Here is a 24,159-nt window from a genome sequence, read left to right as displayed (position 1 = left end):
AGCGAGAATATTGGTAATATTCTAAAGAGGTTTGTTTTGTAAATGTTAAGTAGGGAGTCAGACATTCATTGTTGTTTTTTCAGACTTTCTTTTTATCAATGTTACTATGAAAGTATTTTTTTGTATTTTTAGAGATATAATAATTTTTCAGATAATTTTCTTTCTCCTATCATTCCCACACATTTTATCTCTTTACAGCTCATACCATTTTCACTAATTGTTGTTATATATATATATATATATATAGATATAGATATAGATATGTACATATACACATAAATTCATTTTTGAGACATAAGTTAACTGTTACCAGTATAAAGTGTGAATTGTGTGAACATGTGCTTTTAGAGATGACCACTTTGTTTTAGATAACAAACTGGAGTGCTCTTTATTTTAGGAGTTTATATCCTGATCTCATATTTTCATATGTATCTCAAGAACTATACTGAATTTATATGTTCATGGGTTTTTGTTCAAATACATATTAATATATGAATTATGGTAACATTTTGTTAATCCTTTTTAGGTAAATATGGTTTTGTGATTTTATGTGTACAAACTATGTATGTTATACAAAAGACAGTTTGCAGGTAACCATTGTTCTATTCTTCTGGATATTATCATCTTTCTGCCCACATTCTGTAAGTTTTGGAATAATGGTGAACTTTGACTTGTTAGTCAGGGTTAGACAGACCACTATAAATCCTATGTAGTTTACCTTTGGAGTAATTTGTCTCTTGGAGTTATAAAATTAATACTTTTGCTGAAGATGAAAGTTAAAATTGTGTGTGGATATAAGGACAGTTAGAAACTATACTCTGTCAGAGAATTATCCAATTTCACTTTTTCTTAACAATCAGTAACATTAGTTGACATGTGAAATAGTCTAGGTTTCTGTATTGGACATAATTTCTCATAATTTCTGTTATATAGTCTGCATTTCACATCAGGCACATAGTGAAATTTAAGGTGTGAGCACCATGAGACTAATGCAACACAAAACAAAACAAACAAAGAAACAAACAAAAAAGAGATGTAAAACAGAAGCTGAAGGAATGGAAGAAAACGAGGACATGTCATTAAGAGGGTAGTGTTGGAAAGCACCTGCACCATAAGGAACACAGTAAGTTGAGCAACAATGTAGAAGGGAGTAAAATAATTTTTACTCTTAAATGGGCTATTCTTTTAGTAATAATTGAAATATTGTATTCTATCTTTATTATTTGGGAGAATATATTACTTCAAACTATAATAAATTTTCACGCATTAACATTAACAAACACATGTGCAATCCCAAATGAAAAGCATGGTATACATTTGAACAAGTTAATACAATTTACTGCTTCTCAAAAAAAATTGGGGATTACTTGGAAAGTACAGTCAATGCTGGAGTTTACTTTGTCAGAGGTTGGTTCACTTCTGATATGAAGTACATAGGAGTGTCTTAGGTGAGTCATATCTTCAGTTATATATGTGCTGCTCATAAGGGAACAGAATAAACAAAGTCATATCAGTGTTTTAAAATTTCAGTCAAGTATGCAAAATCTAAAGTTAAAAAATTGAGAATAACTTTACCACAAAGCATCAGAGTTGGGATGGACTAAACTTGCAGTAATTGCTGGCATTTGATGAACTGGTTGCAGAGGGAAAGTTAAATTGTTCGTGGAAGATTATCATTAGAGGGTTCTCATGCTCCTGTAGCTCTCTCTACATCTGAGCACATATCAACAATGCTAAATTGGCTAAGTGTTAATTAAACAGAAATCAAATTATGTGATCATGGATCATTAGTTATAGATATCATGAGTAACCATAATATATGAAATGGTTGTATTCTTAACAGATTTTATAACTGATGAATATTAAATTAAATGTTTTCAATCTTAAAAACAATTATATAAATTGTCAAATAGAGACCATATCCATATGCAACGTGCTTCTCTCACATAAACAAGCAAACACACACACACACACACACACACACAAACACACACACATATGTATCCACACACAAAATAATGATTATAGAACACCTAGATTTTGGATATTTCTTTTCTAAATTAAACTCCATTTAATATTTCTTTTTCACTGTTATAATTTAAGATATGACATATTATGTCGTGAGGAGCTTTAGGAAACTGAACACAACTATGCCTTTACATAATTCAAGTACATTGTTTATAAATTATAATGTGCATAAATATATGAATAAGTGTGAAAATTTTTCAAATATTTTTTTTATTCTTTCATTCCTACATATCTTATTTGATCTCTTTAAAATTCATGCCATTTCTAAAATTAGTGTTATAAACATGTTATTATTAGTGTTATAAAATATGTAATGTACACATAATTTCATTTTTGAGACATGAATTAAATGTGACATAGCTCTCCAGGATATTGGCACAGGAAAATTACAGGCTCAGCACTGTAGTGCGTTTGATATCCCATGATTAGAAGCAGAAATCCCTAGAAACAAATAGAGTCTATTATATGTACCATTATACATGCAGAGGCTCAAAGGCACAGGCATTACTGGACAAAATTCACTGTTTTTAATTAGAGCCAGGAACAAAAGAATAACTACATAATATTTTGTTCTTTCTCCTAATTTATTTTTTTATAACTGAAGCAATTGGCAGGGAGGAGGGAGAGGAGATGGAGGGGCTTTGATGGAAAAATCTCCATGGTAACAACAGGCTTTGCCTGCTTTATCATTTTTGAGATCTTTCTCCTGATTGGTCCCAATCCTATTCTCTATTTTCCTATATATACTCAGCCTGTCTGAGTCAACCACAGCTAAAGAAATCTATTCACATAAATTTTCCTCCACTAATTCTCCTGTTGATTTCTTCCTCTCGGCTTTTACCAGGCTCTTGCTCTAGATTGAGGATAAGCTGCTTCTTGGAAAAGGAAGAGTGCTCCGGAAACATGCCGATGAAAATGAGAAGAAAAAATCAGCATCGTCAGGTAACTTATGATTTTTGACATTCCTGCTCTGAATGAAACTGCTCCTGTTTGCACTGTAAGGTATTTGTTATTGTTTCTAGTCATTGCATCAATTTTAAGATCTATCATTCAGGATTCAGCCGTGGAGTTCTGCTTCTTCTGCAAGGATATTGTATTATGTCATTCTTGTGTATCTGACAGAGACAGGAGACCTGTTGCACTTTTGGGGGCATCAGATCTGTAAAGAAATTTGTTGTCAGGACAGCAGTTTTCACTTGATACCTTGAGACTTTCTTTAACATTTTATGAAACCAATTTACCAGGTTTGACACTTCTCTTTGAGAGTACTAAAACCCAAACACTGCAATTCTCCTTTGTTATCATCTTGCTACCAACAAAGGTCCCATTTGTTGTACATTACATTTCAATACAAATTCTAATATCAGGTTTCATTGATATTGTTGGGAACAAACATAGTTCAAATTGTAAAGACATTCAAAGAAATGAATTTGCATATATATATAGTCCAATGAAAAAGATTAACATTCAAAATTTCTTTTTTGCTTTCTAACTTGAATCACAACTTACTAGGGTTTCCAACCATCACATACTTAGATATATTGCTTTGTCACAATTTCTGTTTAGTATCACAAATCATTTTCCAATTTATCCTATAGCTATTGTGTTCTGTGATAATTTCATAAAATTCAATTTCTGTTTCTGTGCATAATCTCGGGGATTCAATATAATTTAATTTTATCAAAATGTTGATATGTGGAAATCAATTGATGCTTATAAGTTGAATCAATCATGCTGGGTCGTATGTGGCTTATATTCAGTCTTTCTGGATCATTACTTTTGAACTTATTAACATTATTTTTACAAAAGAAAATGTTCATAGCAAAGTCTTTACCAAGTTTCTCATCTCTATTCTCTTAGTAAGTACATTGTTAACTGTAGGGTTTTAGGTCAGACACTTGACTTTTTGTTCTGTCCATTATTTGTATTCGTTTTGAATCTATGTTCCTAACATAATGTTAATTTTGAGGATTTATCATATTCTGGGCCTTATTTAAAAGAAATGAATGTGTATCCGAATAATGTATCACAAGATATTAGTTAAAAATGGGTGCAAAACAGAGGTTTTGAGTAAAATTCTTGGAAGCTTTATTGTGCATTGCACAAGGTATGCCTAACGAGGGGACTTGAAAGATTACGATAGCCTTTGCCTGTTATTGTAAAAAGTAAACACTTATAAAAGAAGTATAATTGTTGAGGTCCTAATGTTTTAAATTATAAATTGCAGTGATAGAAATGCATTTTATAGTAGTTTTTACCTCTGATTTCTTGGAGGAAGAATTCTAAGAAAATTCTGTTACCCAATTTCTCAGTTACATTCCAGGACTGGATGAAAAGGAAAATTCTCTTTCTCAGAATGCTGATTGTTTTGGGTGTGGAGCTTAGATTTATAAATATAGTGGTAGTAAAAATATCCCCTCCTTCTGTAGTTCACATATCTGCTGTAGGTACCACTAAGGATGATAGGCACGAAAAACTGAAATTCTATTCACTTGTGAATCTTGCATGTTTCATGGTAAGAACTGCCAATGTGTTTCTGTCAATAAGATCAATAAAAGGGATTTATATAGACCCAAAACATCTATTGGATTAAAAATTCATTCTGGTGGAGGCAAAAATAAATAGGTATTTTGTTTTGGTTTGGTTTGGTTTGGTTTTTCATGGGTCACTAATACTAGTGAAAAAAAGGAGTCATAGGCTCCATTGAAGAAACGTCTGGTATTCATTGGTTAAGTGTAATACCATTTAAAATAATCCCCTCCATTTGTTTTTACTATCATAAGTTATTACTATATTCCATATCTCTTTATTTCAGTTTTCATTTTCTTAATTTTTATCATTTGCTTTGTACTCACAAAAAAAGATAATCCAACAGATTTTTCAATAAGGCTTTTTCAAAGACAGTGTTATCACAAAAGTGCTTCAGGTTTCAGGAAACCACTGCAATAAGAAAATTATGAATCATTTATGTAACACTATCTAAAGCTCAGAAACTCTTGTGAAAAGGTGGGACTGGAAATGAAGGAAGACATAGAGGAATGAATCCAGGTGTTGTCTAGTCCTATATTTTAAGCCAAACAACAGCCTTTTGGAGCAATCATCTGGGCAACCCGGTAAATAGATATCATAGCGAGGCTTATGCTTTGTTTAAATCCACTAACGAAATGACAAGTAAAGGCAAAAGAAAATTCTCACTCTAGTATCCACATGCTTGGATTATTTATTGTGGTAACATCTGCACTTACTCAATAAGGCTGGAAAGTACAGGACATGAAGAGTACGGGAGGAGGGCTGTGTCATGTGATTTACAGGAGAGTCATCATCCTTACTAGGTAATGATTTTTCTGAGCAGCCTTTCTTGAGCACACACAGCCCAGAAAATAATCAATCAAAATACTCTGTAAGTTTTTCCAATAAAGTTACCTAAGGGGAAACTTGCTAAATTTCAATATTAAATCATTGTATAAAAATTTAGTCATTCTTCCACTTCTACTTGGTGGAAATGAACTTTTAATTTTTTTTCATTCTTGAGCTTAAAATACAATTTATTTACCCCTAATCTATTTTCTCCCCTCCCCACCAATGTAATATTCCTACCTACTTTCAAATATATTGCTTGTTTTCATACATTCATGTCTCTGCAGGTACATACATGTTAATTCTTATAGACACAATTCCAAGCACTTTTGTTTGGATAATATTATGTATGTATATTTTAAGGCTGATCATTTTGTGTTGGATAACAAATTTGTTGTTTTTCTTTGTGGAAAATTTTATCTCCTCTTGTTAGCATTATCTAAGTGCTTGAAATATTTTGATATCAGTATTATTGATGTAATTATTGGAATTCCTAGAAGGCATAATCTTATATCAAATGGTCTCATATCCTAGATTTTACCAACTTTCTTGTCCCTCTTCCATACTGACACCTGAGATTTAGATACAGGTGATATTTTTTTTATTTATTAACTTGAGTATTTCTCATTTACATTTTTATTTTCATTCTCCTTCCCAGTTTCCGGGCAAACATCCCCCTAATCCCTCCCCCTCCTCTTCTTTATGGATGTTCCCCTCCCCATGCTCCCCCCATTGCCGCCCTCCCCCCAACAGTCTAGTTCACTGGGGGTTCAGTCTTAGCAGGACCCAGGGCTTCCCCTTCCACTGGTGCTCTTACTAGGATATTCATTGCTACCTATGAGGTCAGAGTCCAGGGTCAGCCCATGTATAGTCTTTGGGTAGTGGCTTAGTCCCTGGAAGCTCTGGTTGCTTGGCATTGTTGTACATATGGTGTCTCGAGCCCCTTCAAGCTCTTCCAGTCCTTTCTCTGATTTTCAGGAGATATTTTATAAAAATATTTTCTATCTTTCACACTGTGTTTAGATTGTTAGGATTTTCTGCATTTACTTGTTAAATGATCTATTGGCCTTTTAAGAATCATTTTCAGATCAGATATGTAACTTTTATTTGAAGAATATGTCATTATCTTAACCATAACGTTTATTTATTATAGGTATTTTTAGGTAGAGAGGTGATATTATGATATTACCCTGTTCTGTTAATCTATATTTACTGACTTTTACTTCTCTAAATAAAGTCATTTTTTCTCCCTATTTACCCCATCATCTTACTTGAAACCTAATGTGCTTCATGAATTGCAAAGATCTGGTAATGTTTCTAAATTCCTTATAGGATACCAAGCCAGCTACAATCCCACTATGGCTAGAAAGATGCCCAAGCCTTATCAGAGGTACTACTTCCTTTTAATGGCCTGCTTAAGTAAATGGGTCAGAATTTTTTCATGTATTCTTGCCTTGGGATGCTTCCTATATTCCATTAAATTTGGTTAAGCTTCCCAAAATGTACTAGTGTGAGAGAGCAGACAACACCACTTTTCTTCCATGGGGTAATGAGGGTATGGTGGTGATGCTTCTCCCCAGGACTCCCTTCCACCTCTAGCTGTTGGGAAACTGGATCCAGTTCATAAGAGTGGGAGATATTTCCCTGCCCCTTGCAGCACTCATCTAAGGTCTCTTGCTTTGAATCCTGAGAGTATCTCCACTCCTAGGTCTCTGGTACATTCTAGAGGGTGCCCCAATAAATCCTACCTTCTCAAGGTGGCCTGCTTCCATTTTTTTTCTGCTAGCTCTCAAGGCTTTAATCCAGTTCCTACCCAGGAATTCCCTGATAATGTTCCCCTTTTCTCCTCTCTGTCACCTGTACACATCTCTCTCCCTCCCTCTGTATTCTGCCCCCTTTCCACGGGATAAAGGCATGCTTGCTTGGGCCTTTCTGCTTGCTAACCTTCTTGAATCTGTGGGTTGTATCTTGAGTATTCTGTACTTTTTGCTTAATTTCAACTTAGTGACTACAAACCATGCATGTCCAATTGGGTCTGAGTTACCTCATTTAAGATATTTTTTCGTTTCATTCATTTGCTTGCAAAACTCAGAAAGTCCTCATTATTAATAGCTGACTAGTATTCCATTGTGTAAACGAACCAGATTTTTTTTTTGTATCCATTCTTCTCTTGTGAGACACCTTGGTTGTTTCCAACTTCTAGCTATCACAAGTAAGGTGACTATAAACAAAATGGAACACTTGCCCCTGTGGCAGGGCCTCTTTTGTGCATATTCCTACGATTGTTATAGCTGGGTCTTCAGCTAGATCTATTACCAATTTTCTGAAGAACCACCAGACTGATTTCCAGAGTGGTTGTACCATTTTGCAGTCCCACCGGGAACACAGTTCTTTCTCTACACCCTCACCAAACTGTGCTGGCATCTGAGTTTTTGATCTTAGGCATTTTGATTGGTGTAAAGTGGAATCTGAGGGTCATTTTTGTTTGCATTTTCCTGACCAGTAAGCATTTTAAACATTTCTTTAAATGCTTCTCAGCCATTCCACATTCCTCTGCTGTGAATTCTCTGTTTATATTTAAAGCCCATTTTTATTGGGTTATTTTTTCTTGTTGTTAGCTTTATAATTTCTTTTTTATATTTTAGACATTAGCCCTTATTTAGATAGGGGATTAGTGAAGATTATTTTCTGAATCTGTACGTTAATGATTTGTCCTGCTGACTATGTCCTTTGCCTATAGAAGCTTTCCAGCTTCATTAATTCCCCTTTATCAAGTCTTGATATTTGAATCTGACACAGTGACATTCTGTTTAGGAACCACTCCACCTCCATCATAGCAATGAGTTCAAGTCACTTTCTCACTTTCTCTTTTACTAAATTTAGTGCTTCTGATTTTATGTTGAAGTCCTTGATCCACTTGGAATTGAACATTGTGCAAGGTGACAAACATGGATATATTTTAAGTATTTTATAGAAAGACCGCCATTTAGACCACCACCATTTATTGAAGATGTGTTCTTTTTTCCTGGTGCATATTTTTGGCTTTTTATCAAAGATCAAGTTTCTTTAAGTGTGTGGGTTTATTTCTGAATTTTCATTTCTATTCCATTGATTGATCTGTCTGTCTCTGTACCAATAACATGAAGCTTTTGTCACTATTGCTATGTAGTACCACTTGAGGTCAGGGATGATGAGTCCCCCAGAAGTCCTTTTATTTTTAAGAAATGACTTCACTATCCTGTTTTTCTGTTTGCTTGCTTGTTTTTCCATATGAAATTGAGAATTGCTCTTTATGTGTCTGTGAAGATTTGAGTTGGAAATTTGATGGGGATTGCATAGAATATTTAGATTGCTTTTGGTAGGATGGTCCCTTTTGATAAGTTAATCCTACCAGCCTGTCAGCATGGGAAACATCTTAATTTTAGGAAGCTTTCAGTTTTATTCTTGAGAGACTAGAAGTTCTGGTCATACTGATATTTCACTTGTTTGATTAGAGTTTCCCCAAGATATTTTATGTTATTCATGATTATTATTGTGAAGGGTGTTGTTTCCCTATTTTCTTTCTCAGCCTATTTATTATTTGTGTAACAGAAAGCTATGATCTTTTTTTTGAGTTAATTTAATATCCAGTTACTTTGCTGAAGTTGTTTGTCAGCTGTGGATGTTCTCTGGTAGAGTTTTTGCTTAAGTATAATATCATATTATTTTCAAATATTCATATCTTAAAATTTTCTTTTTTCAATTTTTTATTCCCTTGATCTCTTTTTGTTGTCTTATTACCCTACCTAAAATTTCTAGTACTATATTGAACAAATATAGTTATAGTGGTGTCCTTGTCTTGTCCATAGTTTTAGCAAGATTGCTTCAAGAATCTTTCCATTTATCTTGTTATTGGCTATTGGTTTTGCTGTATGTTGCTATTGTTATGTTGAGGAATGGGCCTTGAATTACTGATTCTCCAATACTTTTAACATGAAGTGGTGTTGTATCATGCCAAATGATTTTAGAAATCCCATGTGATGATCATGTGATTTTTTGAGTTTGTATATATAGTATATTATGTAAATGGATTTTTATATATTCTACCAATGTTGCATTCATGGGATGAAGCCTTCTTGAACAATATGAATAATATTTTCTATGTGTCCTTAGATTTGGTTTGTGAGAATTTTATTTAATATTTTTGCATTGATATTTATAAGTGAAATTGGTGTGAAGTACTCTTTTTTTATTGAATTCTTGTGAAGCTTAGGTTTCAGAGTAATTGTGACTTTTTTGGGGCAGGGGTTGGGATTTTTTAAATTATTATTTTATTTACTTATGTAATATAGGAATATGAGGATCGTTTAACTGCACTTAATTTAAATTTGGCATGTGGTATCTATCGACAAATTCACTCTTTCATCTAGATTTTTACATTCTTGTTGAGTATAATCTTTTGTTGTACAATCTAATTATTTTTTTAATTTCTTCAGTTTCTGTTGTTATGTTAAGTGTATTCCAGGAATCTTTAATTTCTGCCTTTATTTCTTCCTTCATCTAGTAATTATTGAGTAGAGAGTTGTTAAGTTTCTATGGGAATGAGGCATTTCTGTCACTTTTGTTGGTGTTGGTGCTGGTGTTGTTAGTCCATGGTGATCCTATAGTATACATAACATTATTTCAAATATTTTTATGTATTAAGGCTCGTTTTTTGATCAGTTTTTGAGAAGGTACATGAGATGATGAGAAATATTTTTTTGTTTTCTTTAAGGGTGACATTTTTTGTTGATATCTGTTAAATCCATATGGTTCATATTATTTTCAGTTGGCCACTCTTTAGCCTCAGCTTTAAAGACCTGTCCATTAGGGAAAGTGGGGTGTTGATATTGACCATTATTATTATGTGGGGTTCAATGTGTGTATTAAGTTTTAGTAAGGTTTCTTTTCTGAATGTTGTTGCCCTTGCATTTTGGGCATAGATATTCAGAATTGAGATTTTCTCTTGGTGTATTTTTCCTTTCATGTTTATGAAGTGTCCTTCCCACACCTCATTTGATAACGTTGGTTTAATGTTTATTTTATTGGCTATTAGGATGATAATTCCACCTTGTTTCTTGTTACCATTTGTTTAGAAGATTTATTTTCAGCCTTTTTCTCTGATGTAGTTTCTATATTTGTTTGAATTGAATTTCATGTCTGCAGCAAAATGCTGGATATTTTTTCTGTATACAGCACGGTAGGTTGTGTATTTTTAAAGAAGGATCGAGTCTGTTGATATTAAGAGATACTAATGACTGATTATGGTTAGTTCCTAATGTGTCTGTTACTGTAAGGGACAGAATTGCCATGTGATTTTCTCCTTTTGGCTTTGTCATGAGATAATTAATGTCTTGTTTTTTGTTGTTGTTGTTGTTGTTGTTGTAGTTGTTGTTGTTGTTGTAGGTGCCCTCCTTGTGTTTGAGTTTTCATTCTAGAATTTTCTCTAGGGCTGCATTTGTAGATAGATTTTCTTTGAATTGGATTTGACCTGGAATATTTTAGTTTCTCTATGTATGTTGAGAGTTTGACATGGTAGGTACAGTGGCATGGGATGGTATTTGTCTTCTCTTAGGGCCTGAAAGATATATGTTCAGGCTCTTCTGGCTTTTATTGTCTCTGTTGAGAAGGCTGTTGTAATTCTGATAAGCATAACTTTAAATGTTATTTGGCCTTTTTTTCCGTTCAGTTTTAATATTCTTTCATTTTTGTTCTGTGCATTTAGTGTTTTGATTATTATGTGGCAAGAGAATTTTCTTCTCTAGTTCAGTCTCCTTGGTGTTCTAATAGTTTCTTATACATTTACGGACATCATTTACTTTTGCTTGAGAAAGTTTTATTCTATGATTTTGTTGATGGTAATTTTTTGTCCTTTGGGCTGGGGACTTTAACTCTCCTCAATTCACATTATTCTTAGATTTGGTCTCTTCTTTGGGTCCTGGATTTCCTGGTTGCTTTGAGTTAGAAGTACTTTATATTTTGAATTATCTTTGACAGTTGTGTCTAAGACATCTTCTATATCTGAGATTCTCTCTTCTATCTCTTATATTCTGTTGATGATGCTTATATCTATAATTTCTGACCTCTTTTCTAGTTCATCATTTCTAGGGCTGCCTCTCGTTTATTTTTCTTCTACTTTTATTTTTAGGTCTTGGATAACTTTGTTTAGTGCCTTCACCTGTTTGATTGTGTTTTCCTTTATTTCTTTATTGGATATATTTGCTACCTCTTTAAAGGTTTCTACCTGTTTATTCTTCGTTTTCTTTATTTCCTTTAGTGACTCATTTAAATCATCATTAAAGACCTTATTACCTTCATGAGATAGAATTTTAGGTCAGCTTCCTAACTTTCAGTTGTGTTGCTGCATCAAGGGCTTGCTGTTGTGGCAGAACTGGGTACTGATGATTTCCAAGTATATTGGTTTCTGTTGCTTATGGTTCTGTGCCATCTGGAAATCTCTGGTGTTACCTTGTCTGGGATTTTCTCTCTAGAACCTACCTTCCATGTTTTTGCATTGCTGCAGGACTCCTGGAAAGCATGTGGCCCTGGCTAGTAAACCTCCAGTAAGGACTTCAGACTGTATGGTCTACACAGTTGCATGAATGCCAATTAGTTTCTGATGTGACTACAGTGGCTGTTCTGGGAAAAATCAGACTTTGAGTCTTCAGTGTGTTAGGCAAGCAGCTGATATTTTATCCGGGCTGAGCAGATCTCCTGAAAGGCCTTCATATTGTTGGTTCTTCATAGTAGCTATCCAGCTATATTCATGTGTGTAGCTGTTCACCTGGGAGGCCTTCATATTATGATGTCTGTTTCCCCATGCGCAGCAGAACTCCAGAGAGTCTTTCAGTCTGTTGGTTCAGTTGCCTGGTGTGCAGATAAACTCCTGAGAGGCCTTCAAACTGATGGGTCTTCAGTAACATGAGCAAGTTGGTCGTCTGCCCTGGAAAAATCAAAATGGGGCTAAAATTCAGGGAGCAAGGTGTTTAGAAGTTAATGCATTCTGAGTCTACTGGACTCTTCAGGATTCCCAGCTGCTGTGACCATTTGGGAGGGTCTCTTTTCAGTTACCCTTCTTGCAGCAGAATTCCTGGGAGTACTTTAGATTGTCCCGTATTCAGAGGAACAGACAAGCTGGTGATCTGACCCAGCAGAAGGTTAAGACCAAAAAGTGAATGGAATACATTGGGTGGGAAGTTTGAGAGATGATGCTGCCTAAGTATACTGGGTTCCTCAGCATGCACAGCTGCTGCAGCTTCAATATTTCTTTTTCAAAATCTAAACACCCTTTTGATAACATACTGAAATATACATAAATATTTATATAATTGAGTAATATATTGATGTCATCATAATACTTTGGGAAAATGTGAGAGTTGAGGAAAAAGCTTTAATTAGCAGCCAATGACTATAATTAGATAGGCACAGACAGAAATGTGAGCTTTATTAGAGACAGCCAGAATCTAGACCATGTAGTCAAGTAAGGTACATAATCAGGGTCCAGGCACCACAGGATAATTTTCAGAACAGAATGAAGCCAAAACTCAGCATAAATTATATTTACCCTGCCATACACAGCACTTTCTTTCTTCTGCTTAAGCACACAGGGAAGAGACACAGATGAATTAATAGCATGGTGAGTGTTGAACAAAATTACTTCCCAGATGTTCTTTTTATTCCTTGAATAGAGATCCCTGTTCTGATTGGTTTTAAATCATTTCTTGTTTGAATGTACACACTTCTCAAAACAGAAGCTACCAGAACTATTAAACATCACTTCAATCAAGGTTTCTATAGCCAGGCGTCTGGCTCAAGTAGAGCTGTCAGCTAGATATAGCCAAACCCTGATAATAAACTGCTCCAGAGAAAAAGGACAGGCATTTCCTCAGATACTTGTGGCAGACAGAGCAAATAAAAACCCATCATAAGTAGGGGCATTGTAGAATTCTCTAAACTCCTGCTATGAGTCAGATGCTTCTACCTTTCATGGAAGAAATATGTTCTTGCCTCTGAAGCATCATACCTGTCTCAGTTTTGCAGTGCTCCATCATCTGAAATGAGGATGAGTCACATTGGGAATCGATTTCTGACAGAGAATGAGGATGTACTTGTCATTACACTGGCTCAGGGCACCACCATGAAGAATTGCTAAAGCGGGAACAGTTTTCACTTGGACAACTAAGATGTTTTGAAAGATTTGAGCTGTAAACATTGGAAAGCAATATCATACGTGATAGTTGATTCCATCTGTTGTTATAGAAATATAACACTTGCAACCTTACTTATTTTTATTCTGTTGAAAGCAAGCATTCCAGAGGTTCTTATTTCTAATACAAGTTTGAGTATCAAGGTTAAATTGTAACTGTTCTTTGCTAAATAGTAGGTCTTATTGTTTATTCTTACTTTATTTTTATTATTACTTTATTTAATCTCTTTCTGTGATGTCAAGCAAGGATTGAGAGTACTGGAAATCAATTGTCTCTCTGTTATACCAGACACCTATTCCATATTCCCATTGAAAGATATTTACCAAACAGATATTCCTGTGCCTCTTTAGTAAGAAATCTTCACTTACTGATCAGTATCTTAATTAACACTGTGTTTATGATAATTATTTCTGTTTCAAATGGCATGAGTGTTTATGCAGTTTTACAGCTTTGGCTAAGTTCTTTCTGGAAACACAAAATCTTCTCCAATTGAATTTGTTACATATTATCTGGTATTCTTCTGTTCCCCTTGCAATTTTATTCTCTTCAAATGTTGCCCCTTGTAGATCAATACACTGGAGAATATTGTAGTACAATGTAAGGTGTTCAGTTGATAGATTCCAATGATAACTCAACAAAACTGAAGCAACAATAAAAGTATTGTAATACTTTGAAGTATTAGAGGAAGAATGTTGCATATCTCAGTATAATACTTTTACAGAACAAGCTGGTAAAGATGAATATATGGACATACATGTACAAATATATGTATTTAAATGAAAGATGTAGAAACACATAAGAGAGAGAAATAAAGAGGGGATCAAGATATGATTTACTATGTTGTGCAGCATTATTTAAAGACTTCTCTCTTGTAGTGTGTTTAGACAAGATAGGATGAACCCATAGGATCTCATTGTATCTTTCTGGGAGTTTTTATGTTCCCTTTAGTGTGCATGAGGACTTAGACATTTTTGCAAATCAAATTTGAATCTGATTTCAGCTTGGGAACTGCTCAAGGAGATGGGTGTCAAGATGGATCACTTTGACATAGTTAGGAATGTAGGAACGCAGAAACACAGAAATTGTCAAGGTCTTTTGCATTCAATTTAGTCTGTATTCTTCCCCTCATTCAATAGTAATCATAATAAATATGCTAACTATTTTGATAACTTCAAAAATAGATGTCTAAACATTATTTTCTTAACTGAGAGAAATTTTTCTAAACTATATTTTATCTTACCATGACCTATGAAAACTTTACCTTCAATTTTTACAGAAGAAATAAGAAGTAGCTACCCTTATGTATTTATTACATGTGTTGGAATAACAGTAAAATGACATGTTTAATTAACAGTATGCATGCTAGATTATTGAATATCTTACATTATTTATATTTATATTTCACTAAGAATGAAAGTATACACATATTTATGTTTCATCCATGTTGTTATGTAATTTGGTGAAATATCTATTCATATAGTTATCTTGTTCAGGTGAACCTTTGTCTTTTAACTCTACCGTGGTATTGTACAAAATTTTAACAATGTACAATCATCCGTTGTTTGATAAAACATATGTGACTCCTTTGAATGAGAAGCCTTTCTCCATGATATGGATTCTCAATTTTTGTTATATTTTTGTAAAAAATATTATTTTCTTTTTGTTGCTATGTAGTTATTGATATTTTATGAGTAGAAGGTTTTGGTATTTATGAATGGGACAAGGAAAACTGCATTAATTCAGGAAAATCTGTGAAAATCCAGGTGCAAGTTGTGCACAAGTTTGAGTCTGGTTTGGAGGATATAGGTCTGGACAAGCTGTCTCACAATATTGGCCTCTATATTAATTTTCTGGGATTGAATTTATGATTGAATATTAGTTAAAATTTTATACTATCAATGCACTAGCTCTCTAGGGTATTCTAAAATTCTTCAAAATGCTAAAATGTAGTCTTGCTCTAGACAGAAAAATTCTAGATTACTTTCTCCCTGCAGACCATTTATGCTTTTTTTTTACATTTTATTTATATAGCTATGAAGACATGCATTTCTGTCCTTGTTAGCCATTTGGTAAGTTTTATTATCAAAATTATTATATAGAATTACACAAAAATATCATTTTATGCTACAAGATTTCTGCATCTCCACCTGATACATTATGGGCCAATCATAATGCCAACCAAGAAGACCAGTACTCTGGTGGCAAGGAGCTCAGATAGTGACCTACCATCAGATGACCACCAGTCAGTCACCACACAGACCCACATGGGCAGACTAGACCTGAGAAGACCCTTGCCCTATGTGACCCTCTAGGAAGGTCATAGCACTCTTGAGACCATTCCTGAGGTGACCCCAGATACATAGATATTAGGCCCTGCAACTCACCTGGGAAGTACAGTAGAGCTATCTCTGATGGTATGGATACAAGTGAGCCAGACCTGAGGCCCTGAGAAGAGGAGACCTGATTGCTCTCTGCTCATTGCTGGCACTTGCATTGGATAAACTAGTTCAGAAGAGCTGGCAGTCTGACAGGCTCAGATACATCTCAAGTCTAGATTTAGTGTTTTGAATTGGCCCACTTCGTCAATGAACTGCTGGAACATGTGACTAGGCTATGACTATAGATTCAAAGTATCAAGATTTCCATAACATTGATTATCAACAGATTATCTCAGAATAGTTCCAGTGAGGTTCCTCTACTGATACTGTAGCATACTCCAGAGGCTTTGAACCAGTAAATTATTTGTATTACTTCTGAAATGGTTTCATTTACTATCCATATCCACTGAAATCTTCATAATGTTTTTGGATAGAAACCAAAAAGAACAGATTGATATGGCAGATCGCCTTATCCTGATAATGCTTAAATTTTCACATCATTCTATCCATGATTGACATCTCAGTTCCTTGAATGAAAGACTGTGATTCATTATCTTATGCATTTGAAAGCAAAGCCATAGATATATTTAATATATACAGCCAATATTTTATAAAGATGACAGTGTGTTTAATTTGGTCTAAGCATTAAAACCATCCTATAAAAATTATTATATTAGAGGAATTTGAAAATATTTATTTATATATTTACATCTCAAATGCTACCCACTCCCAGTAACCCCTTATAGTTCTCCTGCCATTTCCTATGCTCCTCTTGGCTCCTTGAGGTTTTTCCTAAGTTATCCCTCTGCTGCATATGTGCCAGCGGCCTCAAACCAGTCTGTGTATGTTCTTTCTCTGGGAATTCCCAGTGGTTTACGTGAGTTGACACTGTTGGTCTTCCTCTGAGTTTGCCATCTCATTCTTGGCCTTCAGAACTTGCCCTAACACTTCAATTATGGGTTACAAACTCACTATTATACTTGGCAGTGAGTATTTGCATCTGTTTTAGTCAATTGTTGGGTAGACCCTCTCCAACATAGTCTATTATCCTGTTTGCAACCACAATATAACATCCATTATAGGGTTAGAGATTGGTGCCTGCAAAGGGATGGATTCCAAGTTTGGACAGTCACTGTTTGATCATTTCTACAGTCTCTGCTCCATTTTTATCATTGCCTTTCCTTTAGACAATAGGAATTTTCCATAGAACTTTAATAGGTGCTTTGGTATCCACTGAGAGCCAGTCTAGCTACTGAAGTTGGTCTCCACAAGTTTCTTATCCCAGCTGTTAGGTAAGTTGGGATTGACCCTGTACCTCTGCACCTCTAGCCTCGGAGACCTCTTACAGATTCTTCATTTCCTACCTAAGGCAGCTTCATATTTCAATTCATTTCCCATCCCCTCTTGGGTTCTTTCCTGTCATTCCTTGTGCTTGATCCTGTCACCGACTTCTGCCCTTTCTCCCCTCTCCTATCCATTTCCGTCATTCCCTCTGCATTTGATAAACAATTTTGTTTCTCTTTCTAAGTGGAATTCAACCATCCTCACTTTGGACTTCCTTCATTTTATTTATATATTATTTTTAACTTTCTTGGTGTCTGTGGTATATATTATGGTTATTCCTTTTTTATTTTTCTTTGATATTTTATGTATTTATATTTCAAGTGTTATTTCCTTTCTCCCCTCTCCCATACATGGCCTGGAACATCATGGTTAGTCTGTACTTTGTTGCTAATATCTGCTTATGGAAAAATTTACATCAAGAATATTGGTTTTTACATGTATATTTAAAAGACTATCCAAAATGTTCACAATATTCACTGAGTATTTTATATCATTCTCCTCATGAAGAAAAATAGTAGAATGTATATCAGAAGATTCCCTTCTACAGTCTTCCTTAAATTATTTTATTTTCATATTTTCAGTGTATATTTGGGCTTATTGAGCAGCCTTCCATAAATACATATCTGCTGTCTGACCCCAATAAAACATGAAGCTACTATTAAAATTATTTCCTCAAACTTCAAACTTAAATTTGCTTATTTATTTATTTTTTTGTTTGTTCATTTTAATCCCACTAAGTCAGATAAGTGGTCCTCAAAATACACTGTATAATGTTTTTTTTTTTGAACAGTGGCAATATACAGTGGTCTGAAGGAGTTTTACTCTCTATCCACTACATGTAGCCACTGTAAATATTTCTAAGGATACAGTAGGAACTCCATGTCCCTGATAGAATTCTTACCTCGATGGATTTTGTCAAATTCTTTCACAGGGTGTTTTGAGCTCAATATGCAATAGCAATGTCAAGTACATTTGCTACCTCCTGTCTACAATTCTCTTATATCTTCCTCATGTCCTGTTCTAGTTTTATTCTCTCTATTTTGATGATTGATATAGATATTTCAGTACTCGCATAATTAGGAATGCTTGCAGAGACATAGAGATAGAGTTGAGTCAGAAGTTAGATCATTGACTTAGGAGATTTTATTGCTGGGCTACATTGCTGACAGAAAGTCTTAATTTAACAAGTGAAAGAAATCTGAATCATGTATTTTTTTATATTTATGTCCCTTTCTTATATCTTTATAATTACACTTATACAGCCTGAAATAGTATCATTGTTTTAGACCTTTATAACTTAAATTTACATTTCTATTGTTATTAGTTATTTTATTTAGTTACATTCCAAATGTTATCCCTCTTCCCAGTTTCCCCTCTGCAAATACCCTATCCTTTCCCCCATCCTCTATGAGGGAGTCTCTTCCACCAACCCACCTACTTCCACCTTATCGCCCTATCATTCTATGCTGGGGCAACGGACCTTCACAGGATCAAAACAACTTACAAATTTTAAAACATTTTCATACACTTACAAGTTACTTAAACTTTCATACCCTCACACCTTACATGAATTTTACATTTTTTCTAATTATTTACCATTAAGCATAGGTTGTTGATTATTGAAAGTAGTCAGAATAAAGTGACTTCCTTTAAATAAAGGAAGAGTAAAGTATTAAATTGAATCTGTTTTTTTTTTATTATTTTATCTCATTTTGGAGTCTGGTTACAAAGAAAGTTGAGTCTACTCATAGTAGAAGCTCAAGAAAACTGCATCCTGAGGCCTGCTCTTTCCATAGAAAGAGAACAGGCAAGGCAATTCAAACCTTGGGGTTAGAGCTGATACACTTACTGCTATTATATGTCAAATGTATTGTTACCCTACTTATCAATGCCATCAGAGATCTGATAAAGATATATTTCACCCTAATATGGTTGAAATACAAACAAACAACTCCTGAACCTAAGGAAAATGGAACTTACTGGCTATTATGTTTACCCATGCTAATCTCACTTTCATTGGTGAGAGATATACCATTTTTCTTTGACTTACATGCCCAGGAGTTCTAACAGACTTTCCTGTGGAGTAGGAATTTGAGATCAGCCTACCTCATGTAAGTAAAGCAAGACAATCAACTTCTCTTACTGCTTGATTTTCCACAGTTTGCATAGAGTCCTGGTTTCAGCAAGGCAATGGACAGTTTTTCACTTAGGTGTCAGTTTTGCCACATTTCAGGAAGGATACAGGTAGAGTAATCCTGTGCTCCATCATTTCCATTGGAGGAAATCTTAGGGGTGAGGTCAAGAGCTGGTAATTCTATCACTGAAAGCTTATTTATTAAATATTTTAAATGCAATATTCAGAAGATATCATAATATTTTGAGGAACACTTATTTATTAAGACTATCTAAACTAAACAACATTCCCTTGTTTCTTGTCATTCTTTTAGGCATAACTTTGAAAACAGTTGGAAAATGTTTGAAACATGCTGGAGGACAAATTAAGCTTATTTCTTTAATCAACTACACACTCAGGATCACTCCTGAATAAAATTTAGTGATTGATAGTAAAATATACCTTATTTGTAAACCATATGTTTTTATTTATCTAAAAATTTATCAGCCTGGTGATGAACAGTTAGCAAAGATAAGGTATTCGTATAGAAATGTCTATGTCAGGTTTTGCTAAACTCAATAGTCCTTTATAACCTTAATTTTCTAAAATGTCATAGACCATATTATAAACAAGACTTGATTTTAATCATACAAAAATTCATACCAATCCAAAATATCTTTGGAGATATGATGCTTCTTTAGACTAAAAGAAGATACTATGATGAACAAAGTGTTGATTAAGACTAAGATGTTTAATAATTGTTCTATGCCAAATAGTCATCTAACGATGGCAGTTAATTCACGTTATATACACTTTACCCTTATTAAAGGTAGCTGACAGCTAGGTGTTTGCTTATTTCGTAATGAGTACATCAGCCAAACTAACGGGGGAAATATATTGTTGTTATTTCAAAAACATTTGTTTTCCTAGTAAATATATATTTTTAAATAGGAAATGAATTTAAGTTATATTAACATACATATACACACTGCACCCTACATACACACACATACACACAGTGTTGAATTCAAATTACATAAAATGCATACACACACACAAACACATACAGATACACAGACAAACACACACACACACTCACACACACAAAAACAGAAACACAAACACAGAATATATCCAAAAGAAGTATTGAAACATATATAATGTTTAAAATTACCTTATACATATTTTCATTTGTATATACATATTTTATGTATAAGCCTTAGGTTTGATTATAAGGCCCAATTTTATTTGAGAATTTGTAAATTTTATTTCTAATATCTGAAAGAAAGTTTGATGTTAAAATTTTACCTTAAGAAGTATACACAAAATTTGTATGTATATATATATATAGTATAATTTAATCTTAAACATATAAATTTAATCCATACCCAATGAACTTTTAAATCTACAAATAGATTTTACAAAAGAAAAGTAAGAGATATTCTGAGAGTAGAGCTCTGAGAGACAATAGAGACAGAAGTTGTTTAAAGAAGTATAATGTTAGCAATAAGAGACTGTGATCATTTACTGACATGCTGGCAGAAGTTGTTACAATATGTAAGAATATGGAAATCAACTGCACCAATTTCTGGCTATTAGTTTATATGTAGACAAACTGCAATCTGAATCACTGATGATGTAGGTTGCAATAAGATACTCTATGCAATGATGTTCTAATAAGTTCCAATGGGAGGAGAAAGCTGATGCTGCAGAACTAGAAGTTGTAGAATAAGAGAGCTAGAAGAGTTCATGGGAAATGGTATCCAGTAAGTGTCTTTTGTAGAGTGACCTGGAATTGAGTAACAGGCAATAGCCTTAGAAAATTTATTACATGATGGATAATAACAGGACAATAGGCTCTAGGAGCAAAAGAGGCTATTAGGTATAGAAAAGGAGAGGAAAATATAAGGCACAAGGAGGAATAAATAGGAACTCCAACTGAATTCTAATATCGTATAAGCTGTGAGATGTAGAGGACCTGATGGGTGGAATTCACAGCATCTAGACATTGTGGACGAGAGGATTCAAAAAACATAAACCTAGGAAAGCACAAGGAGACATGTATCAATTAGCTTTAAGGAGAAGAACACAAAGTAAGAGTCTTATGTTACTGTATAGAGAACTTAAGGCTCTTGGTGAGACAAAGTGAGAGAGTTAGGGGAGACAGAAATACAGTGAAATGCCTCTATTAGTGTAAGTGGTCAAAGGCATAATTGGCTGCATGAACCAGAAAGTTGCTCTTGTTGCAAATATAGGTAGAGGGAAACAGTAGTTGAATAATTGGAATCTAGAATTTGGGTTAAGTTTTTGGGTGGTAAAATCAAGCAGAAAAAATATCCTATATACCTGAGGAGAGTCAGATAAGTTGACTCTGACATGGTCATACTACAGAAATAATTGGGGGAGTACTGATGACATGGGATTTATAAAGAGCGTTGGACTCATGGCAATAGTGGAAATGTGTTATTTTTGGCAGCTGGTAATGACATGATTGTTGGCACTGAATTGTTGAAGCAAAGCTACAGAAACAACTGGCATGTGAGCATATTGTAATAGCTAGTGCAGTTTCCAAGTTTTTAGAAATTATCATTTTGCTAATGTCAGTTTTATAGAAAGAGTCGATACTTCAATATCATCATCACTATTTATTATTATTTATTAATTTTTAATCTGTATTTACAGACCAGTCAATATCCCCCTCAAGTTCTGTCCTCTGACAGCTCCTCATCCCATTCCTCCAATGCTATAACCAAGATGATATCCCCAAACATTCATATCCCCCACATGTACCAACCATGCCTCCCCATTCCCTATGGCCTCAAGTCTCTCAATGGTTAGGTGTTTCTTCTTTCATATCGGCTAGAACAGGCAGTCCTCTGCTCTTAATATGTTGGTGCCCTCGAACTAGCTAGTGCATGCTGCTTAGTTTTACCCTCTGGTTTCTTCTCCCTCCCTAGTGGAATTGAAGCATCCGTACTTGGTCCCTACACGTCCTCTTAGAGAGAGGAAGAATAATGAAAATATGCCTCAAGGTTTAGTAAGGTACAGGAACTAAAGAATAGTTAAATATTTATGTAGCAATGTTCAGTGCTTGGGCCCTCTTGACATATTTGTGAAATTATCTGTAAAACAAATACTCTAGCTGGAATTGTGGATAGCTTCTATTCACTCATTAAATGTCAGCAAGCCTCAGGAGACTAGCACTTGATTTTCCTTATTGCATTTTCCTTTCTGTACAACTGTGCAATGCACTCTTTAGAGCTTCAACTTCTTTCATTTTTGTTGAGTGTTGTTTAAAGATTTGGCATTTAGCAGCAACAATCTTGGAAACCTTGTGCTTGTTCTGCTTATTGTTAGAAGTTTTCCTTAGCAGGTATACCATGGCTCTGAAATTTCTAATATCTTGAAGTGTCAAAGGCAACTTTAAGGGTTGTGGATTTAGCTCAGTGGTAGAGCGCTTGCCTAGCAAGTGCAAGGCCCTGGGTTCGGTCCCCAGCTCCGGAAAAACAAACAAACAAAAAAAAAAACAAAAAAAAACAAAGGCAACTTTAACTTTATAACTTCTTTTTTCAGTGGGGTTCATACAACATATTCTGGTCTTTTTCAAAGGAGTTCAGATCATTTCTCCAGATCTGTACCCTGTAGCACTCTAGGCTACATACATACACCACTTCATAGATACTCTTCTTAGTGACCATCTCATGATACTGACATCTCCAATATACTGTGATCTTTTCAGCAACTAAACATCATCAATAGCCTCTCATAGTCATTCTTCATGTTACCAAACTTCAACTTCTTTTCATTATCGCTTTAGTCTTGGGCCACTGAAAGAAACTGAGGCTATATGCATACTAATAATCTTTTAGGTCCTCCACATTTCAAGGACTTCATCTGTTCTCTATGAACCCTTCATGCCTTTGGTAGAATACTATTCAGGTGTTCATTATGTATTACCAAATCTGCCCCCCAATATGATGTCTATTTCTGAAACACAGCTTCTTCTTTCCTCTGAACACAACTCCCAGAAGATTTCACCACAGTTATGCAGATCTCGTCTTAGTCACTGCTAATATGTATCTTTACCTAACCAGCATTAATTGTCTGTATAACCCCTTACATTCTTGAGACTAAGGGCCAGTGCCAAATGACAAAGCTACTGCATGCTGAGATTAGAAATGGCCCCTTTTTTCTCCTTTACTATCTAAGCTTAGTTGTCCTGGAACTTGCTCTGAAGAATGATCCTGAACTCAGAGATTTTTATGCACTATCTCTTGAATGCTGGGATTAATGGCACGTACCACTATGTCTGCTCTAAAGCATTTCGTTACTTTTTCACAAGACCTTTAAAAATGTGGCCACTATGCCTCAAGGTCTGGATAACAGGTATGGCCTCAATTTCTCAATTGTAGTTCATTCCAAGTATTGTCAAATTTATAAGCAAGAAAAGCCATCAAAATCCATCACTTGTCAACTTGACATACAGTCATATCATCTTATATCTAAATTGAAATAATAACCAAGTCATATTATTGCCTAAGATGATATAACTCTCAATTGTGCAACTGAAAATGTATCTTGCTCTGAGGCCATTACTCCCATAATCTCTTTATCTCCTTCAACACATTTTTTATCTTCATTATACTTCCCGGTTTCCCTTTAATATTTCAATCATATTCTTTCCTTAATAAGCTTACTATGCTTGAACAAAATA

At 34.5% G+C, this 24,159-nt stretch overlaps 1 protein-coding gene across 1 annotated transcript in view; it reads left to right on the top strand.

The window, feature by feature from the left end:
• Nucleotides 1–2,314: 2,314 nt before the first annotated feature.
• Nucleotides 2,315–24,159, top strand: part of LOC120099830 (uncharacterized) — a 78,052-nt gene continuing 56,207 nt past the window's right edge. Inside the window, exon 1 of the mRNA XM_063280956.1 lies at nt 2,315–2,970. Within this exon, the coding sequence (XP_063137026.1) occupies nt 2,932–2,970 (39 nt within the window). The 5' untranslated portion in view covers nt 2,315–2,931. The remainder of the gene's footprint in view (nt 2,971–24,159) is intronic.

This window comes from Rattus norvegicus, chromosome 1, assembly GCF_036323735.1.
Source record: "Rattus norvegicus strain BN/NHsdMcwi chromosome 1, GRCr8, whole genome shotgun sequence".
Taxonomy (NCBI): domain Eukaryota; kingdom Metazoa; phylum Chordata; class Mammalia; order Rodentia; family Muridae; genus Rattus; species Rattus norvegicus.
This window is presented reverse-complemented; position numbering and strand designations above follow the sequence as displayed.